General features: G+C 36.9%; 1 protein-coding gene across 8 annotated transcripts in view; it reads left to right on the top strand.

Moving 5' to 3' along the window:
* MYO5A (myosin VA) overlaps positions 1–21,330 on the top strand; it is a 197,095-nt gene that overhangs the window by 75,293 nt on the left and 100,472 nt on the right. For all 8 annotated transcript variants that reach the window (XM_043471955.1, XM_043471953.1, XM_043471956.1 and 5 more), the window contains exons 4-5: positions 951–1,095; positions 15,742–15,898. In XM_043471955.1, the coding sequence (XP_043327890.1) occupies positions 951–1,095; positions 15,742–15,898 (302 nt within the window). The remainder of the gene's footprint in view (positions 1–950; positions 1,096–15,741; positions 15,899–21,330) is intronic.

The raw sequence follows: 21,330 nt of genomic DNA on the forward strand, positions 1-21,330 counted from the left end.
ACAATATATAACTTACAGGTGTACAGTATAGTGATACACAATTTTTAAAGGTTATACTCTATTTAGAGTAGTCTTTTTTTTTTTTTACTGCTATAAATATAGCACTTAGAAAAGACTCAAAACTTAATTGTAGTCAAATATTTGTTGAATGAATGACTAAAGTTAACATATGTCTGCTATAAAATTTAAGGAAATAAGAAAAAAAGTATAAAAAAGGAAAAATAATTACATGTAATTCACCACCGAAAATTAACCAGTATTAAGTTGTCTTATATCCTGTGTGTAAATGTAAAAGAGTATAAATAAATATAAAATTGAAATCAGTCTATATATAGTTGTGTGTTGTGTTTTTCTATGGCACTTAATATTTGTCACAAACATGATCTGGATCACATGGATATAATAATACATACTAAACCACTCTCACTTTTTAAAAAAAATTTATTGAAATATAATTGATTCACAATGTCATATTTAGTTTCTGCTATATAGCAACGTGACTCAGTTACACATATGTATATTCTTTTTCATGTTCTTTTCCATTGTGGTTTATCACAGGATATAGAATATAGTTTCCTGTGCTATACATAAACCACTGTCCCTCTGTTATGTATTTTGTTTGTTTCTACTTTTCACTGTTATGAATAACCTTATAATAAACATCTTCATTTTTTAAAAAATCCCTTTACCTGAATCTGTGTTATAAAAATATTTGAAGTTCTTCCAATATTGCCACAGTTTTTACTACTTTAAATAACCTAGTCTTGTTTGTAAATGGTGTTTTAATTAGGACTTAATGGTTCACCAGCAAATGCTACGGTATATTTTGACTCTTAACAATTTGTTAGTTTGATATTAATTGAATTTTAACTGTGATTCTCACTTTACCAAGTTTGATATGCCCATTAGGATATTACTGACTTCTTTTGTTTTTTTACCTTTCTCCCCAGGTATAGTCCTAGTAGCTATAAATCCTTATGAACAGCTGCCTATTTATGGAGAAGATATTATTAATGCATATAGTGGTCAGAACATGGGTGATATGGATCCACATATCTTTGCAGTAGCTGAAGAAGCTTACAAGCAAATGGCCAGGTTGGTGGAAGCTCTATTACTATTTCATTACTTTTGTTGGATGTGATCATTTCTTCTTTACTGAGTCACAGATATTTTAAAATACAGTGAATAACAACTTGTAAATTATTAAATAAACAGCCTCGATTAATTTGTTTCAGGTGGCCTGAATTATTATCAAAATAACCTAACATTTGTAAAAGGACATATAGTTTTTAAAAATTACCTTTGGTATCTCACGATAATCCTGTGACTATTCAAGGACAGATGCTACGTTTTATAGATGAATGGATCACGGTTTGGAAGTATTAAGTGACTTGCCCAATGTTATTCAGCTAGTGAGTGGCAGACCAGAACTAAAAGGCCTAAATGCTGATAGAAATCTGTCTGTATCTGGGGTAAGTAAAACAGGAAACTGTGAGTTTTAAGTTAGCGAATTTTAGGGCATTGGTGATCCTGAACAGCTTCAGGAAAATGTCTTTGATGATAACTGTGGAACCCTAATATCTTTAGAGTGGAGAATGAGAAAAATCTACTTTCAAGACTAGATTATGCTCTTGGTAATATAATTTAATGCAAAATTATGCATGCATTGAAGAATAGTCTATTTTTAACCTATTTCTCTAGTCTATAGGTAAGGATGTGGCATGTTATAAATATGATACTGGAAACCCTCAAGCAGTTTATGGAGAGAAAACTAATACTGCAGAGTTTTTTATTTTCTCCTTTCCAACAAGAGAGAATGTTTGTACATAATTGGACCAGTGTGTGACAGAATTTTAGAATTATTTCAATGACAGAATCTATAGAAGTCATTATACCCTTTTGTTAGTAAAATAGTATTGATACTTCTAATGACAGATAACAGCTATTAAGTACTCTTTCTGTGCAAGGCACTGTTTAATTGCCTTCCATTTACTAAGTAGTTTTATCCTTATAGGACTCATCTAAGGTTGGTATTGTCATTTTATAGGTGAGAAAGCTAATGACAGAAATGAACTTTTACAAATCAGAAACAGAGTCATGAACATAGAGAATAGATTTGTTTCTAGGGGTGAGGCAGAGTAGAAGAGGAATGGACTGGGAGTTTGGGATTAGCAGATGCAAACTATTATATACAGAATGAATAAACAATAAGGTCCTACATATAGCATAAGAAACTATATTCAGTATTCTGTGATAAACCATAATGAAAAAGAACATTAAAAAATAAATGTATTGGTAAAATGATTTCAAAATCAATTAGTCTGACACTATGAAATATCGACATATTAAATATAAAATGGCGAAACATGATTTTGTTCTACATGTCATATTATTTCAGATTCTGCTATAGAATAGTAACCAAAAGTTTACTTTTATGTTTAAAAGTGAGAAAATTCCATTTATTGATATAATTTTTTTCCTCTGAAATATTGGGTTGGCCAGAGTTCATTTGGGTTTTTCCACTACATCTTATGGAAAAACAAACTTGAATGAACTTTTTGGCCAGTCCAGTAGAAAAGCCTGCCAGTATTTTATTTGTTTGGTATTGAGCTCTGCAGAACAATGTTAGCACCTTAGAAGTTGAACCTGAGAGCTACTGGGCAGAGAGGGGATTACATGGTATTCCCTACCTAAAAATAATCCCTGAAAAATTTTTTACTGTTCATGAAGAATTATATGACTTTTTTGAAAATACTATTTTTAAATATGAAAGCTTGGCTCTCACCATCCTTGTTACTGGTAATCCACAGTTTTAGGTTTATATGAATATTTCTGGCTTTTTACCCTTTGATTTGCTTTGGTTTCTTAATATTACCTCCTTAATATTTCCTCTGTGACTCCAGCATGACTTCTTAATGGCAAGTTTGTTTTCCCTTTGTTCAGTTTCGTTTTTAGACAGTTTTAAAATATGCATCATTCAATGCTGATATTATGTTTGCCACTTATATGAATTAATTTACACCCATAAAATGTGCCACAAGCCCATGCATTGGGAGCGTGGAGTCTTAACCACTGGACCACCAGGGAAGTTCCTAAGGTGATTATTTTAAACTTTGAAATTAGTAAGTACCTTGTGGGAAAATACTTTGAGACTATGCAAATATCCTGTTTCTCATAATATACTTTCACTCACTAATTTTAACATCCATCAGCGGTTCTTACCTGCAGCAGTTATTACTGTGGTGTTTGCCAGGTGGGTGGTTGCTATTTCCATCATTCCTTCTACAGGTATGAATAGGAAGTCTAATCTAAGGAAAAGCTATTTCTTCCCCCCCCAACTTACTTATTATTTATTTTGTATTTGTATCAGGATGAACTCATGGACATGTATTTCATACTATGGATTATTCTGCATTCACATGTGTGTACTTAGTCGCTCAGTCTTGTCCAGCTCTTTGCAACCCCATGGACTGTAGCCCACCAGGCTCCTCTGTCCATGGGGATTCTCCAGGCAAGAATACTGGAGTGGGTTGCCATGTCCTCCTGCCCAACCCAGGGATCGAACCCAGGTCTCCTGCATTGCAGATGGATTCTTTACCTATTCTACATTACTATCATTATTTATTTTGTTCAAACTGTCTCAGATTTGGCCATTGAGAGTTCCTTCCAGTGTCCTTGCACATTCTCCATCATCTTTTGAGCATTTCCTTACTTTCTAGCACCGCCTGACTCATTTTCTAATTTTCTTGCCCCAACCCCCAATGAATTCAGCCATTTCTTCAAGGACCCCTGGTTCCTTGTACTGAAGAAATGGTATTTAGAAACTAAGATCTGGGTGCTAGATGCATTCACTACTTGGGTATCCTTGCCTATAAACCTTCTCAGTGCACACAGCTAAGAAATATGTTGCCCCCCCCCCACACCTTCACCAACAGAAGGTGTTGTCATAATTTAAAATTTCCACCAAACTGACAGGTGAGAATGGTAACCTAGCATTGTTTTAATTTACCTTTCTCTAAGTAGCACAGACTTTGCACATCTCTACACACACACACACAAACACATATCTGTATCTATATAATGTATATATATTTAAAACCATAAAACCATTAAAATCATACTGATTCCTCCAATTGCAGTTCAACACCACAGTTTTTATTTAATTTATATTTTGTCTTTATTTTTAAAATTTTTATTGATGTTTATTCTTTGACTAGTGTTGGGGTACCATACGGTGGTCTCCTGTTTTTGTTTTTTTTTTTAATTTTATTTATTTGTTTATTTTTGGTTAAATTGAGTCTTCGTTGCTGTGTGCGGGCTTTGTCTGGTTGCAGTGAGTGGGCTTCTCTTACTGTGAAGCACGGGCTCTAGGCACACAGGCTTCAGTCCTTGAGGCTCGCGGGCTCTAGTTGTGGTGCACTGTGGCATGTGGAATCTTCCTGGATCAGGGATTGAACTTGTGGCACCTGCATTGGCAGGTGATTCTTAACCGCTGGACCACCAGGGAAGTCCCAAAACCACAGTTTTTATTCTTGATTTCTTTTTTCTTCTTTTAACTTCTTTCTTTGATCTTGAGAAACCTGACTCTCCTTATCCATAGTATATTTACTTGTTTGCTCAATCCTAGAATATTCTTAGTTTCAGAAATGCTAACCCATAGCCCTGTAAAAAACAAATTTACCACTCAAGTGCAATATTTGTGTCCAGGTCATTTTGTCTTTAGTCTAACATAATATAAAGTACCAATTTCCAAAGTTACCTAGGTTGGTTCATTTTTCCCCCACTTACTTTATTAATTTGTTGAACCACTCTCCCATATATGATCACTTAGATTGTTTGCAACATTTTGCAATTGCAAACAGTGCTACAATAAACAAATTTGTATATTTATTATTTATTGTATACATTTTTATATTTGTATTTCTTTATTTGTTTTTCCTCCAAGTTGCTTTTAATGAAGTCTTGGGAACAAAATATACAGTCTGACTCAGATACACCATGGAGCAAGGCCTAGATAATGAGATAATTTTGCCCACATCTTGGGGATAAGAGTGATATATATGTCTTTATGAAAACTATTTTTTAAAAAAATGTAAACTCTGTACAACATTCTCCAGGAGCTAGAGCCCAAGAGAACCCACTGGGAGTCTATCATCGGTAGGACCTCAGAGGCATCTCAGGGATGGAAGGAGAGGTAGGCAGTTTTTCCACAGCCGGAGGAGGCTGCAGTATCCTCATCTCTGCCAGGAACACCAGGCAGTGGCAAGCAGCACTGAAAGAAGACAGTGGGGCAGTGGTACTGGGCAGCTCTCAATACCTTGATCATAAATATTTGGAACAATCCAGTTGGTGATATTTATTACCAATGGGGCCAGAGCTGGAGGGAGACTTCTAATCCACAAGGGGCAGAGAGGGCACCTCTCTGCTTGAAGAGGGACAGGAGAGGTGATGGGAGCAAAGAGCTAGAGCAAGGGGCTCTCACATTCTCGGCTACCTCACCTGGACAACTGCCACAGGGCCGTGAGCAGCTTAAACCACCCAACTGCTTTTGGGAGGAGGGTACAGGATCTAATCACTGACAGGCTTTTGGTAGTTTAGGTTCATACCTGTTTCAGAGCTTTTCTCTACCAACTTGGTATCACAGGAATTCTTCAGCTGGGGTAGAAGGTCTGATTGAATGTGTCTTCATGTCCAACATTGGTGCTTTTGCTCTAAGCCCGGACCCAGTTGCTCTTGGAACCTATGGCTCCCGTGTCTAGCACAGTGCTGTTTGAGCTGAACACCGTGGCCTTGGTGACTTGTGACACAATGGTTTGAAAATCAAAATCGCTGTGTAAGCAGATGGAGGCATTGCTGGGTTTAGGGTCTATCAGCTAGTACACAGCAGAAGTGGGGTTTGGCTTCACATTGTACACGGTCTTACCCCCAAAGCCTAATTGCTTGCATTGGGTTACACAGTGTTCAGCGCTAAGGCAGTAACCTTGACCAGCCTTTAAGACAGGTTAGAGGTGGAGCACATTTTTGTATTTTTAAAAGTGTCATTAAAAAAATAAAAGTGTCATTGGTAGGTCAAAAGGTAGGTATAAACATATTGCCAGATTCCCTCTAAAAGAGTTGTTCCAGTTTGCATTTTTGCCAAAATTGTTCAAGAGTGTCTATTTCCCCATAGCTTTATCAACAAAATATGTAATCTTTGTGTGTGTGTGTGTGTGTGTGTATGCTTAGTCACATCTGACTCTTTGCGACCCCATGGACCATAGCCCTCCAGGTTCCTCTATCCTGGAACTGTCCAGGCAAGAATATTGGAGTGGGTTGCCATTTCCTACTCCGGGGGATCATCCCCACCCAGAGATCAAACCTGCATCTCTTGCGTCTGCTGCATTGGCAGGGGATTCTTTACCACTGCGTCATGTTCTTGCCAGTTTAATGGTATCTTAATGTTGTTTTCATCTGCATTTCTTTAAATATGAGTAAGTTTGAATATCTTTTCATATGTTTAAGAGCAGTTTCATTTTTTGTTACTTTGTTTATGGTCTGAATTGTTGATTCAACTTTTCCATTTTCTGTTGTTTTTTGGTTTTTTTGATCCTCAATTTTAAGAGTTAAATATATACATATTAGCCCTTTGTCTGTGTTATATTGCAAATACTTCCCCTCAATTTTATTTTGCTTGTAATGTCCTTTTCCTAGCAAATTTATTAATCTTTTTTATTTCTTTGGATTTTAAGTCACTGTTAGAAAACCTTTCTCTACACCAAAGCAAAAAAGATTTAATCCTCTTTTCTTCTAGTGTTTGTATTGTTTTTATAGCTTACCTTTAGATCACTGATCCCATTGGAGTTTATACTTTTGTATGATGAGAGATATGGACCTAAATTTGTCTTTTTTCCAAATGGCTACACAGTTATCTCAGTGTCACTTATTAAGAAGCCCATCTTTGCCCCAGTTATTTGAGATGCCACCTAAAATTTATCATGCCCTCAATTTTCTTATGTTCTTGGTTTAATTTCTTGGCTATATTCTTTCTTCTTCCTTTATTCATGTCCCAGTACCACACTACTTTGATTATAGTGATTTTATAGTATGTAGTATGTTTTATGTTTGTGTGTCTGATACCATTAACCACCCCTCCCCACCACACTGTCTTTTTCATTATTTTCCTGGTAATCCTTAAGCATTTATTTTTATGTGTAAATTTTGGTATTAACTTACCCAACTCCGTAAAAAATAAAGCTAACTTTTGAGTAATAACATGAAGGAAAGGAGGAAGCAAGCCATTCAGATATCTGGAGAAAGCATATTCCAAGCAGAGAGATTAGCAATTGCAATGACCATACAAAGCTTTGAGGACTTTTGTAGCATATTTGACTTTTTCTCTGAGTGTGGGTTTTGAGCAGGAGAATGACATGATCTGGCAGCTGTGTTAAAAATTCATGATAGATTCTTACCAAAAATGTATATCCTGAATCTAATCATGAGAAAAACTGTAAATGAGGTGTATACTGAAAAATAGCTCTTTATACTCTTCAAAATTATCGAGATCAAGATAGTCAGAGAAAGGCTGAGGAACTGTTCCTGATTAAAGGAGAGAGTGGAAACATGCCAGTTAAATGCAGTGAATATTTGGAATTGAATCCTTGGTGATGAAGGAGGCAGGGTGACTTTGTAAGGGGCAATACTGGATGATTGTAAAATAGAAATATAGACTAGATTAAATAATAGTTTTATATCAACTTTACATTTCCTGATTTTGATCACAGTAGATATGTAAGAGCAATGTCGTTGTTCTTAAGAAGTATGCTCTAAAATATGTAGGAGTCATCGTGTCTATAACCTACTCGCAGATGTTTCAGAAAATATCACAATAAGAGAAACAGAGACATTTATGAAACAAATGAGCAAAATCTAAACAATTGGTGAATCTGAGTAAAGCATGTACAGGAATTCCGTTTACTCTTTTTGCCGTTTTCTGTAAGTTTGAAATCATCTCAAAGGTTAAAAAACAAACAAAACAAAAGGACTGAATGTAATGCAACAAGGGTCAATTCCAGGTAACTAGTTAGGAGGATTTTGTATTGATCCAAGCAAGAGCTAATGATAACCTAATAGGGGAGAATACAATCAGAGATGGTGAGAAGTGGATGGGCTCTGAATAAGTTTTTAAGGTAGAACATAAGAAGGCTTGCTTATATGTGGTATGAGAGAAAAAGAGAAGTCAGGGATGGTGGCAAAGTATTTGGTCTGAGCACCTAAAAGGTTGGAGTTGCTGTTTACTGAGATGGAGGAAATTCAGGCAGAGCAGGTTGTGCATGTAGGGGTGGAAGTATTGGAAGAAGAAGGGGGTGGAGTTCCATTTTAGATATTTAAGACGAAATGGCATTTTTGACATCTGTCCTCAAAGCACAGTTGACACAAGTGATTCTTGCCCCGTAGATACATGTCCAGTGACAGCAGCATAGCTAGGATCCTTGGCTCATTACTTCTTTCTCAGCATGACGCTTACAGAGAATAGTGTCCTCACAGAATATTTTCACAGCCTAGCCTCTTAATTTTAACAGTCCTATCAGCTTACAGAAGAGAAGAACTCAGTGGGCTGCTATGTCTGTTTGTCTTCTCATATTTTTGTTTCACATTCTTATCAGTCTTTTCTCGTCCTGAAGCTGATTGCTCTCTGATAATTAAAGCACAGTATTATTTTCCTTAAAACATCAGAGCTTTTTAAAAAATCTCTTTTTTCTCTTTAAAACCAAGTAATATTGATTGCTTGATTTGGTATTTTTTTCCTACTGTGAATGGTAGAGCAAATAAGTTTTATTGATTGTTTCATTTATGGGTTTTCTTAAAATAAATTTGAGAGTTACATGCATAACCTTAGTGTAAGGGAAACAATATCCATACTAGTTAAGCTTAAATTTTTCAGTCTCCCTGGACCTCAGCTTTATTACCTGAAATAGAACACTTGCACTAGATGATGTAGCTTTACACTGAAGGCATTCTTTGGTATGTGTTTGTTTCCATTTGGTTCATGGGCACTAATGCAGAAGTCTTTTACTCTTTCCAGTGGAGGGCAAACCATGGTGAGGAGTTTGCAGAGAAGCAGAAGGAACATAGTATAGACTTTTCATCTGGAAACAAAGAGATGTGGAATGTAACAACTCACCTCTGCTTTAACCTTGGATAAGCCATCTGACCTCTCTGCATTATTGTTTCCCCCAACTGAGAAAAGATAATATTTGTCATGCTTACATCAGAGATGAAAATTACCTTAAATGATAAACATAAAAAGCACTTTGAAAAATACTATTTAAATCTAAGCTGTTACTATCATCACAGTCTTCATTATCATGAAGTCTCATGACTCTATTGCTAGGCCTTTCCTTAGGGTGGGCCCTTCTTGCATTTGTTTAGGCAATCTCTGAAGCTTCACTCTGAGTTTCATTGGCCAAGTGGATGCTGGCTGTTATAGATCATAAAATCTCTGCTGTTACTGCCTGTGACTCATCAGCCATGTGGTACCAATTATTTCTACTTATGCAAATATGAAGTAGCACATGCTATGTGATAAGGAATTTTATATATTATTTATATATATATATATATACACACACACACACACGTATATATATAGGGACTAACTTCTATTAGTAATTAGGAGCTACCATGTTTAGAAATACACTGTGTGCCAAGCATGGGGTCAGGCATGTTACCTCTAATTTCATTATACCCCTGGGAGCAAACATCATCACCCCTGCTTTATAAATGAGAAAACTGAGGAAAGTAACTTTCAGACCATTGTGTTAATAGTATCTGGGAACTGAGGTTTGAATCTGGCTCTGAGTCTCCAGAGCCTATCTTCTTTTTTGTTTAATTTTACTTCCAATTACATGACCCTATTTATATATATCCATTACTGGAAAAAACAGGCTATTTCTTTTATGGCATCTTTACATTAATTTCACAGGCTCTATACTGATGAAAGGTTTCCCTGGTGGCTCAGTGGTAAAGAATTTGCCTGCCACTGCAGGATACATGAGTCAGTCCCTGGGTTGGGAAGATCCCCTGGAAAAGGAAATGGCAACACACTCCAGTATTCTTGCCTGGGAAATTCCATGGACAGAGGAGCCTGGAGGGCTACAGTCCACAGGGTCACAAAAGAGTTGGACATGACTTGATGACTACACAGTAACAACATACTGATGAAACAGGGAGGTCAAATGGACAAGAGGAGAACTGACAGTCATATGACAGACTTCTCAGCAGGAACTGGATGTGTCTCTAGGGGACACTTGTTTCCATTTCCTGAGTGATCTTTCTGCCTCTGTAGCCCAGCTTTCGTCAGTGCACCAGCACAGTCTTAGAGCAAACATTTCTACTTAAAAACTAGTAGTACTTATTGTCTTATTTACTTATTATCTAGTAAGTTTTAGAGTTTAAATCTTTTCTTCTTGGGATTAATCAAAAGCAGAAATCTTGGAGAAACAGAGCAGAGCCTATCTTAATGCTTGGCAATGATAAAAATGTAGAAAAACCTTGCACCTTCTAACAAGAGAAACAGAGACTAGAGTCTCAAGTAAAAGCCATATCACAGTAAATACATAACTTTGGAAGAAAGATTTTATTACACTAGCTTAATATTTTTCTTTTTTTTTTTTATCAAGGGATTGAATAAGGGAGAAGCAATTAGATTGAGTGCCTGTAAAAAAATAAACCTCTAGATTTTGTTTCATGAGAATATGTTCACTTATAAGCTAAAAATTAGACCTAGGTGCTTGTGTACTTAAACAAGGTACATGGCAACACCTGAGAGTTAATACTGAGGTGAGTGGATATAGTAAATTGTATTCTGTGTGAGTCAGACTGGCGTTATTTAGTTTCCTCATTAATGACTTGGATATGAATGGAAGGTATGCTCATTAAGTTTGCAGAGAACAAGATGATGGTCTTGGAAATATGAATATTATTCAGCATGAGCACAATAGAGATTATATTTATACAGTAAAGTTCAGAAGGAAAATGTGTAAAATAATCCACCTGATACAAAATGAAATCTTGATAGATATAATCTAAGGAAAGGCTGGACAGACCAAACAGATACAGATTGAAGGAAAATAGACTAAAGTGTAACATCTCTCTCTTTCATCAACCCAGAGTGGATTCGAGGATTCTATCCTCGAATAGTTTAGTTCCTATGGTTTCAGGTGATTCTCCATAGTTTAATTCTATTGCCTTTTCCCATACAACCTTGTTTCTCATTCTTATTATATATGAGTCAATTCAGGCATCACCTCCTCTAGAAAGCATTTCCTGGCGTCTCCTCCTCATATCTCCCTCTCCTTCTCCATGCTTTCATAAGATCCTGGGTAGACCTCTTTTCTTGTAATTGTTGTTGTCGTTGTTTAGTAGTCATGTCTGACTCTTTGCGACCCCATGGATGTGTAACCCGCCAGACTCCTCTGTCCATTGGATTTCCCAGGCAAGAATACTGGCGTGGGTTGCCATTTCCTTCTCCAGGGGATCTTCCCAATCCAGGGATCTACATTGCATCTCCTGCACTAGCAGGCCAGATTCTTTACTACTGAGCCACCAGGTCCACTATATTTTGACTGTACTTTTTAGTCTGTCTCAATAGGCCATGAAGAGTCTTTTATCTTCATAAAATGTTTGGCATATTGTGACTACTCATTTCATTGTTGAATGAATGAATGAAGCAGTATTTTTGGGTGGTAGCTTTTGATTCACATTATAGCCTCTGGAAGTACCATTGACTAAACAGATCACAAGAGTTCACTTCTACTTCAGGGCACCCAGTACCCAGGCCATTTAGGATCGTTGCAGAGACACTTGAGAGGACTGGCTAAGCCAAAAATCATAAATTCTCAGTTCCTGCAGCCTTAGGATGCTCCAGATTGATTTGTCCTTGATGAAGAATGGTAAATCTATATCCTTAATTTGGTTTTATCAGGTCCTTGAAATGATATCTATATCCCAGTAGTAAATGAAGGGTCTTATAAGGATGAGAGCACTTTAAGGATCAGCTAATCAAAATTTGGAAGGACAATAAATTATTATTTATGTATTTGCACACTTTCACTTTCAACACTCTAAAACTTAGAGCTCAAGTAAGTAGAGTAGGATAGACTCTGATATTCACCTTAAAACCATAAAATTTTTTATTCCTTATATTTTGGCTGTTTTCTCCCATCTCTATTATACTTTTCCTATTTTTCCCTTTTCATGTCTTTATTATATATTACCCTTCTTCCTTTTATGTCTCTAGTTATCTTTCTTACTTCTACCTATCTCTGCTTTTGTCTCTTTTTGACATTTCATCTTGTGGCCACATATAGCTGAACAACATTTTAAAGATGACTGTGCTTATTTTATACACATTTCTATTTCCTGTTCTTCATTTAAAAGCAGGTAGAAAGAGCTTACTTTTTTTTTTTTCTCTTTGTAGCCCTGTGTTGATTTTGACCATGTCAGATTCAAGGGTCCTACAGAGAAGAAATATTTGGCCATGTCAAATATAGCCCTTTAAAACCATCTGAGCATCTGTAGGCCTGTCCTATTCCAATTGTACTTGGTCCCAAGAGTTTACCTGGCTTAGAGTATAGGCTGTGGCATATCCAACATCTGAAAAATCAATTCTGGAGTTAAACTTTTAGTTTATAGTGTTAATAGTTTAGAACTGAGAAGGACTTTGGGTGCTATTTAATCATTAAAATTAGGGAAACTGTCACCCAGAGAAGGCATGCAGTTGCTCAAGGTCGTGAAACTGGCAAATGACAGGTCAAAGATCAGAACATGATTCAGAGAAATTTCTATAATGGAAGAGTGGTGCTTATTTATATACTGAAATACTGTACTAGGCTTGGGGAATAAGGGAAGCCTCTGCCCAGAAGCAGGGGAGTATAATAAATAATGGAGTCCCTTAAAAAAATTTCTGGTCCTGTGGATCCTAGATCCTAAATCTCCTGGAAAAGAAAATGTATCTGGTGTGTGCTTGATATCACTGTGTGTATGTGTATATTTGTACAAATCTGTGTAATCCATCTGAACAATCTTCAACCTTATCTCCTTTCAGAGTTCTCTTTTTCCCTATGGTATTGGAAAGGGCTACTATGTAATGAAGTTTAAATTTTTTGAAATAACATTTTATCACACATGCGTGCATGCTCACTTGCTCAGTCATGTCTGACTCTTTGCAACCCCATGAACTGTAGGCCACCAGGCTCCTTTGTCCATGGGATTTTCCAGGCAAGAATACTGCAGTGGGGATGCCATTTCTTTCTCCAGGAGATCTTCCAACTCAAGGATCAAACCTGCATCTCATGCATTGGCAGGTGGATTCTTTACCACTGAGCCACCTGGGAAGCCCCAACTTTTTATCATAAAGACTTGAAATAGTATTTGAAAGGCAGTACAGTTTAGGATAACAGTTCCCACTAATATTTCCTTTTTATCAGACTAGTGGAAGCCTCTTCACCTTGTTTATTGTCGGAAGACATGCTGGGAGAATTTTGTCAAAGTAGCTGTCACACAGGGGATAGTGACAGAACTGATCATGCAAGAATTAAGAAGAGATACTTTTTCTAATTATATTATAGAAGGGTATCCAAAGACTGCTGATACTGTCCTTTGATTAATGTATCTGAGAACATTAAAATGTTCTAAATGACTGAAAAAGAGAAAGGTGGTATTGGTCCTACAACGAGAACTGGTTAAGAGTGATTTATCTTGAAATCATTTGTACAGACGCAGTGAGAGTATCTGATTGAGTCTAGAAATTCAAATAAAAGGGAATGAGTTGATGGCTGTGAGGTTCGAGGATTTTTTTTTAGAAATGAGAATTACATGCAAGCTTTTACTGTAAGTATTAAATATTCCTTAGTGTGTCACCTAGGTCCTAATTTTCCCCATAGTATGGGAGTCAAAGTGTCAGAACAGGCTGTTTACCAGCCCTGGTAGTGTGATGTGAACTACTTAATCAGGCCTGAGTTGGATATTCCCATTGTATTTTTCAAATTTTCTAAAATAATGTGGTGACTCCCATTTCTCAATGAAAAAACAGCCTTTATCATAGAAAAATCTTTGTACTTTGGAAATTTATTGTGAGTACTTTTGATTGTACCACTTTGGTGTCTCTTAAACCCATCTGCCCGTCTCAGTCAAGACCACCACAATCTTTGTTCAGACTTTCTTACCTTTTCATCTGGACCCCCTGCCACTCATCCACATTCCTGCCAGAGTGATTTTACTGATTGGATTGTTTATTTTCTGTTTAAAACCCTGAAGTAGCACTCTGTGACCTTTAGGTAAACTTCAAATTCCTTAACATCTCATGTAAGATCTTTGTGATCCACTTCTCATTAACTTCTGTGGCCTTATCTGTCATTACTTCATGTTCTAGCCAAATTGACTTATCTAATGTTTCCTAACTTCTCATGCATCTGAGCCTTCACTTATGTTATCTCCTTTCCCTGGAATGTTTCTTTCCTGACTTCTTCCCTTGCTTTCCCTTACTCATTTTTCTAGGCTTTGCTAAGGGATCATCTCTAGGGAGCCTTCCTTGATCACCTCTTCTTCTCAATACCTCATTACATTTATTATAGTCTTTAATTATTAGTTTGTCCTTCCTCTCAGACCATCAACCACTGGAGGATACAGATTGTAGCTTTTTAAACTTGTATCCCTTGTATCTAGCACCATGTTTGGTGTGTAGTAGGTGTTTGCTAAATGCTTGTTGGATAAGTAAATCTCTTTTAAAAGACAAAAAGGTCATCTTCTGTAGTGAAATAACTTCCTAATCTTGTGGCGTATAGGATAGTTCCACTAAAAACCCCTGAAGTCATCTTGTCTCTCTGTAAATTAAGGGCACAAAGGATACCACCTTTATGAACTTGTTCAGTTAATTTGATGGATCGTAGCTGATTGCTGGTTTAATCTCAGGAAGTTTTAGTTTCCTGCTTCTGTCCCAGTCAAAGTCATAGCCAAGGCAGATTTCTTCCTAGGCTCACTTTCACTCAATGCACATTTACTAAGCATTTGTGATGTGTAGACTCTGGACTAAGTGCTGGATATTAACAGTATGGTAACATAGGTCCTTATCCTCAAAGAAATATTAGTCTTATGAGCAAGTTCATCACCTAGAGTTTTGAGTCACTGTATGAGTGAATTAAAGGTGTATGTAATAGTAGATAGTCTTTGAGTTCTAACATATTTGAATGAATCAGCCAACAAATGAACTGTTTATTCTCTGGTAATGAGAATACTTTAATAAGAACTGGAATTTGTGAGAGATACTACTTTATGGACTGTTAGCTAGTAGACAATTTCTCATTTTAATTAAGTAGTATTTTCTTCTAAATTCACTTGCTGTAACTCCTGTCTTTTCTGAAGATGGTTGACAACAGTGCTGTAATATCAAAAATAATTTTCTTTATTAATAAAGTAATATATTTGAGATATGTACACACAAAAAATTCAGACTGTTACAGATTCATTCTTAGATGCAATGCTCTCAAATTTAATGCTTGATATCTTCTTCTCCTTCTCTATTCATTGTTACTTGGTAAGTAGTTATTTTTATTAGGAAATGTCATTCTTGGGTTCCTTCTCACAATTTTGCATGTATGAACCAGCAAGAACTCACCTTGGCTCATTGATGAGAACACAGAGAAAATGATGTTAATCACATTTAGAAGTGGGCAGTAATGTCAGTTACTCTTCTTTGTTTTACAGAGATGAACGAAATCAGTCCATCATTGTAAGTGGAGAGTCTGGGGCAGGAAAAACAGTCTCAGCTAAGTATGCCATGAGATACTTTGCAACAGTCAGTGGTTCTGCCAGTGAAGCCAATGTTGAGGAAAAGGTGTTGGCTTCCAACCCCATCATGGAGGTAAGACAGCAGCAGCCACGGCCTTCTTTCTGTATCCTCTCCGTAAGAACCACACTGAGAAATTTGATTGAAACATCACATGTCAGAAAGTTTGGGACCTCCCAACCACTAAGAGTAGGAAAATACTGTTCCAGATATTAGTAAGAGATATAGGAAAAGTAAAAATTCAGTAAAGTAGACATTTTAAGTAAAGTCCAGCTATAAAGGATTCCACTGTATTCCATAAACCTGTGTTTTTAACCTACCACTACATTGTTGCCTCCAAGTAGCTAGCAATGGCACTTCTTTTCCTCAAGTTTCTTTTCCCTGGTTAATGGACTTGTATTTGTTGCTGCTTGTACTGGAAGAATAAGCTACTCCTTTCCCCCTAATCCTGAGCTTATTTAAGCTCCTAAAACGTGGGATTCACTGTGCCCAAGCATGAATGAGCTTTATTCTTCCTTTACCCACATTTCGTTTTCTGTGTGTAGTCTAATCTGTTTAGCTGTAAGTTTTTATATTTTTCCAGCTAGAACTATAAACTTAAATCATGATCTTGGAAACATTTTTCTGCATGTTTCTGCCAAGCATATCACACAGTTTTAGATTAGAAAAAGAAATTTGCTAATATAAATTCTTGAAAAAAGGAAGATCTGTGAAAAAGATTTCCTTTTTTCCCCCTTTAGTTAATTTAACTTTTTAAAAATTTTTTTACAATGTTATGTTGGTTTCTGCCATTCCGCAGCACAAATCAGCCATAATTATATATATATCCTCTGCCTTACTAGCCTCCACCCCTCCCCGCCATCCCATCCTTCCAGGTCACCACAGAGCCCCAGACTGGGTTTCCTGTGCTACACAGCAACATCTCACCAGCCATCCATCTTACACCCAACTGTGTATAAATGTTGATGCTACTTTCTTCATTTGTCTCACTCTCTCCCTCCCCCAAGACCATTCTCTAATGGAGTCCATCTGTATCTCCATTCCTTCCTGCAAATAAGTTCATCAATACCATTTTTTCAGATTCCCTATATATGTGTTAATATATTTGTTTTTCTCTTTCTGATTTACTTCACTCTGTATAACAGGCTCTAGGTGCATCCAACTCACTAGAACTGACTCAAACGCATTGAAAAGATATCCTTTCAAAAGTAGACCATATATACAAAGTAGACATGCTCAGACCAAAGAAAACAGACCTTTTCACGTAAAAATTTGAGTATTTTAGGATTTGTAACTGGAGGATTATTTGTGTATTGATGTGATTTTAGGAAAGTTACATTAAATGGAGAAAATAAGTCTCAGTAAATGGAGAGAAATGACTTTGGACATGCAGAAACAAACTTTTTTTTTTCTTTTTACTAATAATCCAGTCAGCATTCTTTATTCCTATTTCTTTCCCTTTGTCAAGTCTTATTTGTCACCCAAACACAGATGGCGTTTAGAACTGGCCTGGTGCACCAGTGATACGAATGGTTTTTGCACTAATCAGCCCAGAGGTAATTGTGCCTGGTGTGCAGTGCTGTGTGTGACACTTTAGAATAGTGTGCCGTGACCCCTTGCCCACAGGGCTACCTTCTAGAGCAGCAGGACTTCTGTTCTTGGGATTGAGAAAATAAGAGATGCTGGGGAAGTTAAGAGCCTCCTGGGCTGGGGGAGCTATGGAAAGAGAATTGGAAATGTTTTCTGAAATAGCATGGACAAGAGAAAACAGATGCTATGTCAAAAGAAAGCAGTAGAGATCTTAAGAAAATATTAAGATTTTGAAGGAATTTAAACTATATATAGATATAATGGTGGATCCTACTCATGTTCCTATTGTGATAATATAGTCTGTATAGCCCATTTCTTGTTTTGGTTTAGATAATAGCAGGGATTTACTTTCTGCCATTCTTTTTACTGTTTTTGATCATAACAAATTCTTGGTGTTCAACAGTAGTTTAGTCCATTTTTAGTCCCTAACGTTAGAAGATACCAAAGTCCTGATTATAATGGCATTAGGAAACCACATCTCTTCTAGATTCAGGCCATATAATAACATATAAGTCTGGAATGAAGCTTCTGGAATATATCAAGTTGAATGAAATATTTTATGACCTTGCTATATTCTAAAAAATAACTACATTTTTTCCTACAACACAGATTTGTGTTATGTAGGAGTGATATTAAAAATTTGAAATGGCTACAAACACTACTTTTTAAATACAGTTATAAGGAATTTACCTCATTTGCTAGGAAGAACAAAAAAGATAAAGATAGCAGTTATACATTTTAAAAAATTAATTTATTAAAAAAATTTTAATGACAGCAGTTATGCTTAGCTGCTTCATTCTGTAATATTGTTTAGTTTCTCTGCAAGAATTTTGATTAGTAAAATTTGTTAAAGAGATAACTACTTTTCAACAACTACAGATAAGGGTATCCCAACTTGAAAGGTTAAAATGAAATATAGGGCTAAAAAATGGTGACAAAGGGTTTACAGTTATAGGAAGAAAACATAGGTAAAATATTGAATATGTGGCCTAGAAAATTTGTAGCTTTTAAGCCTGCCTCAGGATTATGTCTCTATATCAGAGCCATTTACTGTGATGTCAAGAAAGGCATGTCTATGTCTCCAGTGATTGCAGTCATCCTACACCTTGAACATTGTAGCCCCGTGACTTATGGGATTTGCACATTATCCTTTGGAAAGCCAGCAGCTCCTCATCCTCAGCACAGACTCCTTTTGCAAAATACAAATGATGTACAGAGAAATAAATGATTCTTTTTTGCTCAATTTTATGACATTTGCTTTCTTGCCCTTCTTATTTCCTAGAAATTTTTATCTTAAGACAGAGACCAGGAAAGTGATGGGGGCACACTGGGTCTTAATAGTTCTTTTTCCTCTTTAATAAATTGTAGTTCAAGATTTTCATCTCCATTTAGTAAAGATTAATGCACTCAACATGTCATTGAAATCAGTGGTGAAATCAAGGCCACAAAACTTCTTTCCTTTAACAATTTCTTGCTGACTGAAATGAAAATAGCATTAGGGAGGCTGTTATAAATACAGTACTTGTAAGACTGAGGAAACACTTAGGGGGAAAGGACAAAAGGCACTATTTATATCCAGTACCTTGTTTCCATATCGGGTTAAAAGGCTTAGGATCATATAGTTTTATTTTTGAAAGGGATGCTACTGATCATCTATTCTAGAAGCTGAAGCTGCACAGTTCTATGAAGACCTGCAAGACCTTCTAGAACTAACACCCAAAAAAGATGTCCTTCTCATCATAGGGGACTGGAATGGAAAAGTAGGAAGTCAAGAGAGTACTCTATTACCTGTACTCCAGTTACCTGGAGTAACAGGCAAGTTTGGCCTTGGAGTACAAAATGAAGCAGGGCAAGGGCTGACAGAGTTTTGCCAAGAGAACACACTAGTCTTAGCAAACACCCACTTCCAACAACACAAGAGATGAGTCTGCCCATAGACATCACCAATATTGAAATCAGACTGATTATATTTTTTGCACCTGAAGATGCAGAAGCTCTATACAGTCAGCAAAAACAAGACCTGGAGCTGACTGTGGCTCAGGTCATGAACTCCTTATTGCCAAATTCAGACTTAAATTGAAGAAAGTAGGGAAAACCACTAGGCCATTCAGGTATGACCCAAATCAAATCCCTTATGGTTATACAGTAGAAGTGACAAATAGATTCTAGGGATTAGATCTGTTAGACAGATTACCTGAAGAACTATGGATGGAGGTTCATAACAATGTATAGGAAGTGGTGATCAAAACCATCCCCAAGAAAAAGAAACACAAAAAGGCAAAGTGGTTGTCTGAGGAGGCCTTACAAATAGTGAGAAAAGAGAAGTGAAAGGCAGAGGAGCTCCTTGGGCTTTGAAATCACTGCAGATGGTGTCTGCAGCCATGAAATTAAAAGACACTTGCTCCTTGGAAGAAAAGTTATGACAAACCTAGATAGCATATTAAAAAGCAGAGACATTACTTTGCTGACAAAAGTCTGTATAGTCAAAGCTATGGTTTTTCAAGTAGCCATGTAGAGATGCGAGAGTTGGACCATAAAGAATGCTGAGCGTTGAAGAATTGATGATTTTGAACTGTGGTGTTGGAGAAGACTCTTGAGAGTCCCTTAAACTGCAAGGAGATCAAACCAGTCAATCCTAAGGAAAATCAGTCCCGAATATTCATTAGAAGGCCTAATGCTGAAGCTGAATATCCAGTACTTTGGCCACCTGTTGCAAAGAGCCGACTCATTAGAAAAGACCCTGATGCCGGGGAAAGATTGAAGGCAGGAGCAGAAGGGGATGACAGAGGATGAGATGGTTGGATGGCATCATGGACTCAATGGACATGAGTTTGAGCAGGCTCTGGGGGATGGTGAAGGGCAGGGAAGCCTTCCGTGTTGCAATCCATGGGGTCGCAAAGAGTCTTACACAACTGAGCCACTGAACAACTCCTGCTCGTCTATTCTAGTCAGTTAACACGTGAGGACACTAATGCTCTTCAGAGGATTAAATGATGCAAGCTGGTGGTAGGGCCTGCTGTGATACCCAAGTCTTCAGATTTATATTTCATTTACTCCTTCTACCATTCTTTGCTATATGTTCATATACCTTATACTCAAAGAGAAAAGGATCTGTTTCAAGCCTGGTAGCTCGCTGCTGCTTCTCACAGAGTGTGGTGATTTTGGCAGGTCCACTCCACAGTCTGAGGAGATCCAGGGGAGGTGACATGTGGAGGTTGGGATAGGAGTGGGAGGGAGGAGAAGCTGTAGACCACCTCCCCAGCTTGCCTAGTTGCTGGGGAAGGTGCTGAGGACAGTGCCCCGGAAGCACTCAGTGACTCTCACTGCTCTGCCACTGCTCCCACGTGTAACCTCATCTCCTGTTTGACAGAGTGTGTTGTGTTGAAAGAAAACTTTGCATTGATCCATTAGTTTCATTTTCTAAACAAAATGAAATAATAGGAATATATGGAGACTTTTTGTTGTGTTTTTTGTACTGTCAAGTTTTGCTGGAAAAGTAGTTTCCAGCCATTCTTTCCATCTTTAATGTTAATCTTGAATTTAGCAGTGTTTTCGTTGTTAGAACAGAATAGGATAATACCTGTCATATTTCAGAGACTAAACATGTTTTCTTTGATTGATCAGAGATTCTAATGTGTTAACTTTTGTGGCTGTGCTACTACTGTTTTCATCACTTGTGTTTGTATTGCCTTTTTTTTTCCCTTATATTGCTTTCTTAATGCTGCAGAGCATTCTCATATCTTTCTGCTGCGGTTTCAGTGTACTAATCCTAGTAGTCACAGGCTTTGCACAGGGAAAGATATTAATTATATGAAATTATCCAGTTAAGGGTTTAATATATCCACTGTGTGAACCCTTGCTTTTCTAACTGCAGCATGCTTTTTGCTTTGCCTTGAAGGTAAAAATTATAGAAGCAT

The sequence above is a fragment of the Cervus canadensis genome, chromosome 6 (genome assembly GCF_019320065.1).
Source record: "Cervus canadensis isolate Bull #8, Minnesota chromosome 6, ASM1932006v1, whole genome shotgun sequence".
NCBI classification, from domain to species: domain Eukaryota; kingdom Metazoa; phylum Chordata; class Mammalia; order Artiodactyla; family Cervidae; genus Cervus; species Cervus canadensis.